Source organism: Talpa europaea, assembly GCF_964194135.1.
Source record: "Talpa europaea genome assembly, contig: HAP1_SCAFFOLD_131, whole genome shotgun sequence".
Taxonomy (NCBI): Eukaryota; Metazoa; Chordata; class Mammalia; order Eulipotyphla; family Talpidae; genus Talpa; species Talpa europaea.
Genome location: NW_028167988.1, coordinates 93,791 through 106,737, shown reverse-complemented (window position 1 = coordinate 106,737; position 12,947 = coordinate 93,791). Strand labels below are relative to the sequence as shown.

The 12,947-nt window shown below is 43.7% G+C and overlaps 1 protein-coding gene across 1 annotated transcript in view; it reads left to right on the top strand.

Annotated features, from left to right (window-relative positions):
- Window positions 1-310: 310 nt before the first annotated feature.
- FKBP9 (FKBP prolyl isomerase 9) overlaps window positions 311-12,947 on the top strand; it is a gene marked incomplete at its 3' end in the record, with an annotated part of 36,709 nt that continues 24,072 nt past the window's right edge. The window contains exons 1-4 of the mRNA XM_084259809.1: window positions 311-691; window positions 10,129-10,274; window positions 10,700-10,889; window positions 11,797-11,942. Of these exons, the coding sequence (XP_084115935.1) occupies window positions 459-691; window positions 10,129-10,274; window positions 10,700-10,889; window positions 11,797-11,942 (715 nt within the window). The 5' untranslated portion in view covers window positions 311-458. The remainder of the gene's footprint in view (window positions 692-10,128; window positions 10,275-10,699; window positions 10,890-11,796; window positions 11,943-12,947) is intronic.

The following is a 12,947-nucleotide window of genomic DNA, read 5'->3' as shown; positions in this document are numbered from 1 at the left end:
AATAAAAATGCAACGTTGCCTCCCTCCCCAAAGCAGCAAAGGGTAACTGGACCCCTGGCCACGTAAGAGGCTCTCCAGGCACCAAATCCCGACAGTTTCCAGGGACAGGCGGGAGTTGGGTGTGGGCCAGGGCAGTAGACGCTTTTCTCTCCCGACTTCGGGGCGCCGCCCCTTCCCGAGGAATTCACGATGTCTCGCTCCAGGATGGGTCCCCGCTGAGGTTGCCAGCCCTCTCCCGGACGCTGCAGGCGCCTAGGACCCGCCCGGGCGGTGCAGGGCTCCTCCCCTCGCTCGGCAGTGTGCGGGGGGCGGGGGGCGGGAGAGAGGGGGTGGTGGCTGCCGCCCGGGGAGGGCCGGGAGTCTTTTCCACGTTTGCATCCGCCGCAGTGCTCCCAGGCCTCCCCCGGCTCCGCGCCGCGCCCTGCGTCCGCCCCTCGCTCCTCAAGCAGCCGCCCGGAATGGCGTCCAGGTCCCGGGGCTGGCGGCCCCCGCAGCCGCCGCTGCTCCTGCTGCTGCTCTGGGTGACCGGGCAGGCGGCGCCCGTGGCGGGCCTGGGCCTGGGCTCTGACACGGAGCTGCAGATCGAGAGGCGCTTTGTGCCCGATGAGTGCCCGCGCACCGTGCGCAGCGGCGACTTCGTGCGCTACCACTACGTGGGCACATTCCCCGACGGCCAGAAGTTCGACTCCAGGTACCGCGCCCCAAGCGATAGTCCCGGCCTCCCGAGGCTGCGGCGATCGCTCTCCCTTCCCTCTCTCCGGACAGGCCTTTCCCTCCCGACGGACCTCCCCCAGCTCCGCCCCTGCGCTCCTCCTCTCGCTCCACCAACCCTAACGCTCCCGGACCCTAATAACCCCCTCGGCCCTGTGGGTGAGCCTCCCGATCCTTAAGCTCCCTTGGTTTTCCCCTCTGCCCCCGGGACTGGAACTCTGGAAGGGACCTTGAGCGTTAAATCGGTATACAATGGACACATTCCTCGAGCCTCCTCAGTCCCCAAGAGGAGGTGTTGATGTCTGCCTGCCCCGCCCTTTACTGTTCTCTCTGGACGGTCCCTTGAGTATCTAGTCAGAAGATGCCTCTTGCAGATCGTGATGACAGCAGCCGCTAACATTTATGGGGTTATTTCAGTGTGCCTGGCTTAATTCTAAGTACTTTCCATATAATGAACTCATTTGACTCTTAAAATTCTCTGAGGTAGATACTATCATTATCCACATTTACCAGTGCGGTAATTTGAGGCCACTGAGGCTGAGGAACTTGCTGAAGCAGAGGCAGATGGAAACCCAGGCTGCACCAGTCAGAGCCCACGTGTGTAACTACCACCGCCCTTCCCTTCCGGTGATTGATTGGGCACCAGGTAGTCCAGACCAAGTCACTCAGCTTTGCCACGGGGCCTTGCACCCTCCTAGGATTCCTTTTCTCAACTTTGCCCAAAGATCACCACCAGCCTGCTCCATCTTCACTGTTTTAGCTCCGTGATGCACAGGCCCCTTTTCTTCCAACTCTGGGCTGCTCGCCTCCCCAAGTCTGTGGCTGTGCTTCTCTCAGTCAATCAGGAGACTAGGCAAAGAGAACTGTCAGTCAACCGCTGCTATGTGCCCTAGTCTGCGCTGCTCTCATTCCTGAAATTGTCTTTTAAAGAATACACTTCTTTTTTTTTTTTTTTTTTTTTGAAATTCCAGACAATCGGTGAATATACCAAAGCTGGCACCAGCAAGTACTTAGAAGTGGTCATTCGTACTGTTGTTTTAGTTGCTGTTTTTAAAAACAGCTTTGTTGTTATATAATTCACAAACGACACAGTGCACCCATTTAAAGTGTACAATTCATTGGTTTTTAGTATATTCACAGTGTTGTACAACCATCACAGCCATCTAATTCCAGAACATTTTCATCATTCCCAAAACCTCTGGACCATTATCAGTCACTCTAGATTCTCCAGTCCTAGGTAACAGCTAATCTACTTTCTGTCTCTACCTGGAATCCTGTAATTTGTGGTGCTTTATGACTGGCTTCTTTCTCTTAGCATAACGTTTTCAAGGTTCATCCAATGTTGCAGTACATGCCAGAACTTCATTTCTAAAGATTATTCATTTCTAAGATTATTTTCTAAAGAAATAATCTGCGTAATAATCTGCATAAAATCTGTGGTATGGATATACCACATTTTGTTTATCCATTCATTAGTTTTTGGATATTTGTATTTTTTATACCTTTTGGCTGTTAAGATATTTTGAATATTCATACATATGGTTTTGTAGTGGTGTCGGCTTCCATTTCTCTGGGATATATACTTAGGAGAAGATTTGCTGGATCCTATGCTAATTATATTTAACTTTTTTAGGTACTTCCAAACTGTTCTCCAAAGTGGCTGCACTATTTTATATTTCCCCCAGCAATGTAGCCAGGTTCCTAGTTTCTCACATTCTCCCCAACACAAGTAATTGCTTGTCATTTTGATTTTAGCTACCCTAGTGTGTGTGACTTGGTATCTCACTGAGGTTTTAATTTGCATTCCCCTAATGCTTAGTGAGACTGTGCTTATTGGTCGTTTACATATCTTCTTTCCTTTTCTTCATTAGTTAGAAAATAGGAAAGAATTTCCTGTTTGTTTTGATGGCAATTAGTAATTCCCATTAGAATATTTTGTCTAATACTTTCTACTCTCTAGGCATCGCAACCACTGTGAGGCAGTGTGGGACAGTAAAAGAGTGCAGAGGAGTCACGATACAGCAAAAGTGCACATATACATGAAAGCATATTTATTCAATCATGGTATCTGCCCTTGAAGAGCATGTCCCACCCTTATCTACCACCTATAGTCCAGGTACTTACATAGTGTGATAAGTACAGAAAGACTATAGCGCATACTCTCTCTCTCCTCTAGAATTCAAACATAGTTCTTACCACGGGCCTTTACATATATTAATTCATTTAATTTCAGGTGAATTCATTTGGTCTCACAGGCTGTGAGGTAGGTAGTTCATTGCAAATGAAGAAACAGAGGCTCAGGAAGTTTGGGTAATTTGCCCAAGGTACCTGGCTACTAGTGAAGGGGGGCTTTGTACCTAGGCATATAGTGCCAGATTCTAGAATCTGTGGTCTGCAATGTGCCACATATGCTAGAGTGTGACAGAGGAGGGAAAGGAGAAGTGAGAAGAGTAGAGGCCAGAGAGGGAGGCTGGAGCCAGTTTTTGAGAGCCGGTGAAGTTTACCAGCTATGGAATTTGGACTTTTGTCTAAGGACAGTGGGAAGCTACTGAAGAGTTGTAATTAGGGATTGAGGGTTCAGACCTCGCATTTTACCAAAGTCCCTGTGGTTGCCCTGTAGACAAGGGAATGGAAGGGGCAAGGCTCATGTGACGGCTTCACTTGGGAGTCTCCTTCTCAGACCTTTCCTTTGGGAATTTGTGAAGTATGAGGGGATGATTTTGCCTGTTCCTATACTAAAAACTTGGGGCAGTTGAACTCTAGGTATCTTGGGCTTTGGCTGTTGATTTGGAAGGTTTGTCCAGAAGAAAAGGAAGCCTGGTGTCCTCACCAGAGTCATAAACCTCAAAGGGCCTTTTTTTCCACAGAGCTTTCTTCCTGCAAGTCTGCCTGGCACTTGGGGCAGTTGGTATCTTTTCAGCTTAAGGACCTTCGCAGTTGCCAGGAGTCCAGCACTTCAACCCTTGGCCACTGGCTTGGTCCTGTTTCAATTTTGTTTCAGAGCTTCCAGGGGCTTATTGATATGCTGCTGTGGCAGCTGCTCCAGACCCAAGGAGACAGCAGCTCCAGCTGCAGGTTTATCACTTCCCAGCCCTCGGAGTCCTTGTCAGCCACTCCTCACTTAGCCTTTAGGAGTGCCATAGGCTCTCTAGCAGTAAGCAGTAAGGGCTCGTCTCTTTGCTCTGATTTCCTTCTGGGGACTGACTTTATCTTGTTTCTGTTACCTTGAGTGGGCAGCACAAGCATCTGGTCAGCTCATTTACAGCCTCCAGGCCTGTCTGCTGCCCCTTAAGTCCAGACATTCAGTGATATTATTGTACCTATACCTGCTCTAAAAGGAGCATGGACTTATTAACAGAGATCAGCCTTATTTACATATTCATTCATTTATTTATTTATTCATTCAACAAATATTCATTGAATACCTACTGTTCTGGGTGCTGGTAGTCAAGAATAAAACAGACCAAAACTCCTGCTCTCTAGTGAAACTAATCTGTATGATACTACAGTGGTGGATACATGTCCTTATGCATATTTCCAAAGCCATAAAATGTACAACACCAAGGGAGATCCCTGATGTAAACTGTGGACCGTGGGTGACTGTGATGTATCAATGTAGTTTCATTTTCATTGACTGTACCAAGTGTACTACTCTAGTGGTAGATATTGATGATAGATAAAGTCATGCATGTGTGGGGCTGGAGGCATATGGGAAATCTGTACCATCTGTTCCGTTTTGCTGTGAATCTAAAACTGGAGTAAAAAATTGTCTGTTTCTAGAAAACAGCAAGCTGTCCTTAAGTTGAAGTGGTGGGGGAGAAAGAAACCCACACAAAGAGAGGGTTTCTTTTTGTTTATTTATTGGATGGATCCCTAATTCCTCATGGGGATCCAGAATTATGACTAGAAATGACTTTCTACATCTCCTGAGGGCTTGCGGAGGGGCTTCATTGTCCCCTCCCTGGAGGTAGAGCTCCAATAGGCCCTCCATGCCACATAGGCAGCTTCTTGGTCCAGCAATGCTTACTGGAATCTATCTCCATTCCACATTCCTAGGAGAGAATTTAACTGGTCAGGTGTCCACCCTGGAGAGTGTTAAGTTGCTTATTAAGTGAAGGGAGGGTAAGGCTCACCCCTTTGGCAGGACTGGTTCCCAGAGAAGAGCCAGGAGGCTGGGCAGCACCCCAGGTGGTGTGAGGCCAGAGTGGAGGGGGTAAGTGGTGGCAGGAAGACCAGTCAGGTCAGGAGATGTTCACTTCAATAGGAAGCTTTTAAAGCATGTGTCTGCATAATCATGACTTTTCCTATGGAAAAGTCACGTGATAAAAGGAAGCTGCTGCTTGTGTGTTAATCCAAATTAGTTCTGCGAACATTTGGAAGATTCTAGCTTCCTAGAGATTCTTCTTACTAGGATCTGAGGCATTTGGCAGGCTTTCTTAACATCTTGTGTAGACTTAATGGCATAGCTTTTAATTTTTATTTGTGGATCTTTTCGAGCAACTATGCTTTCATGTTGATAATTTAATTTGGCTATATTTTTCTGAACTGGGAGTGTGTGTAAAATATGCATTATTTATAGGCTTCTGACATTTTAACTTGCACCGTTGTTTAGAAACAAAACCCCTTAACAGCAGTGTCATTCATGATTTTACTTTGAAAAGTTTTTCTTTCGGTGATTTTTAATGTGCCAAAGATCATCCAGTTGCTCACAGTCAGGGTCTGATCCTCTGTGGAGGGATGAATGTATGCGGTTCCCTCCTCACGCACTTCTTTTTCATCACTTTCACTCGCTTCCTTTATTGTAGCATTCTCTCAACTGTCTACCTGGGTAGCAGACTAGCAATTTGATAGTTTATTAACTGCTTGCTTTTCCCTTTTGCCAGGACATACTTGCTATTGGTGGAAGGGGCTGTTTGAAGGAAATACTCTTAGACAAAGGGTCTGAGACTCCCAATTGAGATTGGGAGTATGTCGTATGGGGAGAGAGGAGGGAGCCAGAAAAGTCAGACTTCGCTTTCCTCCTTTCTAGTCTACACCCAGGACCCAGATCAGAGTGGAATTTGGCTATGGGAGGGTATTGAAACTCCCTGGGTTATCCCAGAGTGGGTAAACAGGTAAGAGATGGGTTTCTACTTTTTGTGAATTTCTTTTCTTTACAGTTCATAGTTTAATTTTATTATTATTTTTAATTTATTTATTGTTACTGAAGTATCATTCTTTTACATCCTTGCTAGTGTTTTGACAGTATAGAATTACCTCTCTCAGGTGCAGCCACCATAGCAATCCCACCTCCAAATCTCCCATGAGCCTTTGCCATCATCTACTTGCACCAAGGGCTTTGGTAGGACCACAGTTAGTCAGATCCCATTTGCTCCAGTCCTCTGGGTTGGTTCTAAATTGTACCAACTTTGAGGCACTCCAAAAGATGGTTCCATGCCTGGGGGCGCTGGCTCTTACCTCGCTTCTCTTCTGTTATAGACTTCTCAAAATGAGGTGGTTCCTTTAATGTTCAAAAGGATCTATTTAGTCTATGTATAGCAATGTGAATACAGCTAACAATACAGTATTTTGTGCTGTATAAAATTTATTAAGAGGGGAGATTGCAAGTGTTCTCACCAGGAAAGAAGAAAGAAAGGAGGGACTAGGGAGGAAAGAAATGGTAACTATATGATGTGATGAATATGCTAATTGCCCAAGTATGATGATTGTTTCACATTGAAAACATCAAGTTATATACCTTATAACTTAGATACACCTAGGTTCAATTTTTATTTGTCATTTATACTTCAATAAAGATGGGCAGGTGGAAGTATTCTATTTTTATTTCTCCAAACTGAATCTAAAACTGGCATTTCAGGAACGCTCACTTTTCCTCTTATAGCTAATCAGGGTTTTAGTTCTAACTACGGGGCAATTTTCTGTTTCTTTTCTAATGGAATGATTCTTTAAATTTAAAAAAATTGGTTTTTTTTATTAATTGAGGTAATATTGGGATACCCTGGTCAAGTATTGAACCTTAGTGTAATAGAATGTTTTGAATTTCCCTTATGTTCTTTTAAAAGTTAACCCTCACTGAAGACTAAAACCTACATTTATAAATAGAGCCGTAGTGTTTATGCTTTAAAAACAGTCACAAGGGTAGTTATTTATCCTGAGGAATATGCTGTGAGATAATGGGCACTTGTGTGCAGGCAGTTTAATGAGCTGAGTATGATGGGTCTCCATGATATCTCCTCCCTGGGCTGATAATCTTGAAGGGCTGCAGCTCTATCCCACAGGAGCAGTGCTTGGAGGTCTGCAGCTGTGACTGAATGAGTAGGGAGTGGGGAAGAAGCTGGTGGAGAGGAAAGTGGGTGTTAGATGTGCTGGATAATTTCCTTTTGTCTTTTTAGGAGCAGTCAGTTCCATTGGCTTTTTGCCATCTGTATAGTCCATGTGCATAGTAGGGGTTTTATCAACCACCACTGTTGCCTAGCTTTTGGTTAAGCTCAGCCAATGGGACATCAGTAGGAGATCAGAGGCAGAGAGGAGAGTGAGCTGAAGATATATATATATATCTAGTTCACTGCCTTTAGAGTCAACGTGGATAGCGTTTCTAGACTGGAGAGAGGCTCTTGCTCCTGTCAGCTGCCCTGGACGACTCTGTACCTGGATCCTTCAGGCCCAGGTGTGACAACAGCACCCCCTACTTGTCCTCAGAGTTACTACATATTCTCTTGTGTTTCTCAGCACCCTGAACACACACCTTTGTACATAGTCCCTTTATTACACTTTCCTGAAATTGCCTAGTTTGGATGTCTCATGGTTCCTGTAGGAATTTACCTGGGATATCTGCAAAAAAGTGTAAATCAACCAGATACTGAGACAGGCTGTATAAGTGCTTATCCCCAACCTGCAGAAATAATTAGTTCTGGGCTTGATGCTGCACATAAATTTGTGCCAGTTGTGCTCATCAGAACAAATTTGCTCAGTTTGACTTTATTTTTCCAGATGGTCAGAGTTTTAAGCAGTAGATAAAGACTGGTCTTGGATTGTTAGTTTCTTATGCATGTAAATAATACATTTTTCTTTTAGAAAGGTGTTGTTCTTAGCACTTTACTTAGGCAGTCATCAAGTGAAGAAATTAATACCACAAGGCAATAACAGTTTTTGTTCACCATTTAGGGAGGCTCCACACCTGGAGGGTAAGAGTCAGACAGCACTAAGTCAGATGATTCTAGTCTTTTTTCCCCCACTTATGTAACTTTGTGACACTGGGAAACTTTCTCACTCCCGAAGGCCCCAAGTACCAGCACCCACCTTTAAGTGTTATATGCAGGGCCTTCCCGGTGGCGCAGTGGTTGAGCGCTGGGCTGCGAAGCTGCCCGCAGCCTCTGCAGCCCTGATTTGATCCCCAGCCACCAGGCGAGGGTCCCACATGGCGCGCAGACCTCTCCTGCTGCCCGCTGCTCCCCTCAGCAGTGTACTTGGGTCCTTCTGTCTGTTCTGCTCCCTGCTCTGGCTCTGGTGAGTTCTCTCACCCTCCCGCACTTCTAACTGTACCCAGTGCTTGTATAAATAAATGGATAAATCTTAAAAAAAAAGTGTTATATGCAGATGAAATTAGGTAGTATATAGAAAAGTCTGATTTGTCATTGTGCTTCACACGTAATAAATAACCTCAAAATAATAGTGATTATTAAAAACTCTATTAACTTCAAGAATAACATGCAGGTTTTGTGCATGAAAAACATGCTTAGGAAATAGTTTGCAAATTGTCCATTGCTGTTGTTTGTGTGTGTTCTATATCTGGGGAGTATTTGAAGCCTTGAGTTCTGGTTCATTTCTAATATAAACCTGACACTTAGATGATGGTTCAGGGCCGGGCCCCAGCCAAGTGAAATTCAGGAGCTAGCATTCCAGCAGTCAGGGCTTGGTCCCTTGGACATAGAGGGTGGAGGTGTAAAGCTGTCTTGGCACAGAGCTGACCATGTGCTTTTGTCCTCTGGCTTGCTGGCCTGAACTTGAAATCTTGCCTTCTGTTCACTGCTCTTGGAGAAAGGAAGGCTATTAAAATGCACTGTAAAACTAGGAGGAGAAAGGGAAGGGGGGCAGGTCAGAGGGAGCTGCCATGAGGAGTGGCAAGGTGGACTGTGCTGCTCTTCTGAGCTGTTCAGTAGCAAAACGAGGAAAAGGTGGACTTAATATACCAAGGGAAGGGCACACTCTCCTCCTGCAGGTGTCAATGTTTTAGTACCCAAGTATTCCATGGTCATTTTGAAAATTCAGAGAATTAAAGAGAACAAAGATTATATCACCTGAAATCTCCTACCCATAGCTTATAATTGATAACATTTTTATATATTACCTTGTGGATTTTTTCATATGAATCTATATATGTAAATTAAAAATGGAATGCTTTTATACTGTGGCTCTGTAACCTGCAGTTTTCTCTCAATGTGCTTATCCTTCCGTGCTAGTGAAATTTATTATTTATAAAGAACCAGAGCGCATTTTCTTGTATGTCTTTTGTCTTATATGCATCAGTGCCACAACCTTGGACTTATAAGTTATTTAAGTGTTTCATTCTTATTAACCAAGCCCTGAAACTCCATGGATGTCTCTGCTACTTTATAAGGTGTGGCTAGGCAAAGTCCATGCCATGGACTTCATTTATCTCCTCCTAAGCACCTAGCAGTCTCCTAATAGGCAAATCCTTGTTGTAGCTGAATTTGACATTGCAGAGGAAGAGCGTCAGAGCCACAGTTCCATTAATTATCTTCTAACCTAAGGCCATCATCAGTCAGTCTTTAAAACATATATTAGTGATTTGAAGACTACATCAGACTCTGTTTCCTGCAATAATTGTAGTAGTGGCACAGCCCTTAGGCTTTCAGAGCACTTTCCATGTTGTTATATCACACGGATCTTGGTTTGGCTATTATTATTCCTGCTTTGCAATGGAGGAACCTGAACTTAAGACAGTTTAAGTGCCCTTCATGCTCCACCATGCTGTCTCCTTGCTTAACTTTCTGATTTTAAATATATCTATATCTATATAGACTTTGATATTAGTATATATAGTGTTGCTTTTAGGTACCAATCACAGAGAAATGAAATCAACTCCCCCCCCACCCCCAGTGGAAGAACTGGTAGGTATTTTGCAAAACAAACTTAAAATCTAAAAATAAATAATTTTTTTTAATGGTGGTTATGCTTATTTAACTATATTTTCTGGCAATATTCAAGGTAACTTAAAAATCTCAGCCCTCTATGTTTTGTCTGGTGAAGATATTTCCAGTATCAGTAATTCCTCTGTGGACTTTTTCCTTTACAGGGACCTCACTCTATCCCTGGGTATGTTTTCACAGGTTGGCTTTACTAAGGGAAAGATTATTTATACTTTTGTTTTTCTCTCCTTACCTTTTGGGTCTTCAGCTATGACAGAGACTCCACTTTCAACGTGTTTGTGGGAAAAGGACAATTGATTGCAGGGATGGACCAAGCTCTGGTTGGGATGTGTGTAAACGAGAGACGTTTTGTGAAGATCCCCCCAAATCTTGCCTATGGAAGTGAAGGAGTTTGTAAGTGTTTGTTTTGTGTTTGTGAACACGTCTGCACAAACAGTCAGAACATTTGAGAAAATTTGCAGTCTTTACGGTCAGGCAGACCAAAGAATCTTTGGAAGCTTTAGATTGGGGAAAATGAAAATCAGCGAAACTCCCCTCACATTGACAGAGCCAAAATTTCATCTCTGGTTTATTTCTTCTATAGGAAAGATACCATGAACACAAGTGTATTGGATGTTTATTCCCACTGAGAGGAGAATCTTGCTTTTTTTCTCTTTCAATTTCATTTGGAGGGATGAGAGTGGGAGTGGCTCATTTTGGAACTGTATACCAGGGACCCCTGGAGCCCTTTTGCTTTCCTTTCACTTCAGCTGCATTCTAGATGTTTCTTTAGCTGCAAAGGTAGTAGCTTCTCAATGTGAGCTCTTTTTAATTTCTAGCTGGTGTGATTCCTCCAAATTCAGTGCTTCATTTTGATGTACTCCTGATGGATATTTGGAATTCTGAAGATCAGGTTCAGATTCATACTTATTTCAAGCCCCCCCGTTGTCCTCGGACCATCCAGGTGTCAGATTTTGTAAGGTACCACTACAACGGAACGTTCTTGGATGGCACATTGTTCGACTCAAGGTAAATATTCTTGGCGGCAGCAGGGACATGCCCTTTCGTTTCTCTGTCTCATCTACTTTTTATGCCTGTGGAGAAGCCAGAAAAACACACTTATCAGTCCCGAGTCCTATAGTTGAAACTTGTGGTTGGTATTTCATGCTCTGTAGTTTCAGAATCAAAGTTTTAGGGAAATCTAAGAGCAATGTTAATCTACATTAGCAGTATTTTGAGATCTCACCGTTAAGTGAAGGGTTTTATTTCCAAGTAGGTTCTTGTGTTTTTGGGTTCACTTTTAGAGTTTTCCCATGGAAGGCGGAGTATACACTGAATGTATATGAAGCTACAGAGAATAGGAGGAGCAAGTGCCAATTGGGGGAACAGTGAACTCTATCCTGTCATTATTGTGTGTTTAGCTAGTAGAAGAACAGGTCTATTTGGGGGAATCACTATGGTTTAACTATGTGCTTTTTTTTTTTTTTTAAAGATTTATTTATTTATGCATACAAGAGCTGGAGTATAGGCCAGTGATGCGGGGGGTGAGAGGATTCACCAGAGACAGAGTGGGGAACAGAACAGGCAGATCGACCAAAGTACACTGCTGAGGGGAGCAGCGGGTGAGACAAGAGAGGTCTACCTCGTCATGTGGGTTTCTCTCTGGCTGGCTGGGGATCAAACTTGTGCTGCAGAGGCTGCAAATTGCTTCATAGTGCGGTGCTTAACCCCTTGTGCCACCAGGGAGGCCCTAACTATGTGCTTTTAACTTAAGAATTTCTGCTCAGTTTGGTAGCAGAGCTCCAAAAACACCTATTTCCAGAGGTGGGGATGCGTTCACTGTTTAGCTGAGATCTGGCTAACACAAAACTCATCAAGGGATGTGTTCGAAGCACCCTCCTACTGTGGATCTTATCCCTTTTCTGTTGTTTTTCAGTCATAACCGCATGAAAACATATGACACCTATGTGGGTATCGGCTGGCTGATTCCTGGAATGGATAAAGGGCTGTTGGGCATGTGTGTGGGGGAAAAGCGCATCATCACCATCCCCCCCTTTCTGGCCTATGGAGAAGATGGAGATGGTAAGTCCTTCTCATTCTTTGAGCCACCCTCATCTGTCTTTATTGTTATTGCAATGATGGTTCCATTTACATGTGACTGTTGGTCTAGACTTGCTCTGTCTGTTCTGGTAGTTATTAGCTACCTGAGGCTATTTGCATTTAAATTAAAATAAAATAAAATTCTGTTCCTTGGCACATGGTCACATTTTCAAGTTCTTAAGGGTAAATATTGGATAGGGTACGTATGGAGCATTTCCATCACTGGGGAAAGTTGTGTGGGACAGTGCTGGTCTAGATTATCTGCTGTCTGATGAGTGACTTGCAGAAACCTCTTCTTCATTCATGGTTATTGGCATTCATAAGTAAACCCTCTGACACTCTTCATAAGCTGTGACCTTGGCCACCAACCTCTTCAGCTTATGTCTTCCCAAAAGAGATTTGAATTAGATAGTCTAAATGTTGTAGACATCAAGGAAGAAATTTAGCACAGAGTGCCACAATTGCCTTTTTCCCCTGATGGGTACTTTGCTGGGTTTTACCTATGACATTAGCTCTGTGGACAAATACAAAACATAATGTTAGAAAGTGCATTGATTTTAATTAGTGTCCTGTTTTAGTTGCACTGTGAGGGAAAACGAATATTGTCTGATAAGTAAAATTTCTCAGTTACTAATATTTGAATATCAGGCACATTTAATCATCCTTATAGGCTGATATGACAGAGACCTCTGGGCATTAAAGCAAGCAGACATACGTAGTTAAGACGAGGAATAAAAACATGATGTTGTTTAGTAAAGACTACTGACAGTGGTACCTGAGCTTTGTTTCTGTCCCTATGGGTTTATGGAGCAGGAGGAGAGGGAAGCCTGGGTGCATGGGGCTCTGCCTTCTTTCCTGTCCAAATAAAATAAAACATATTTTATTTTCTGGGAATCTGCAGACAGTTTCTTTGAAAAGATGGAGGTAGGGAGGAAGTCTCCTGGTAAACGAAAAATAAAGTTTGGAAATGACTACTGTAAATAGATC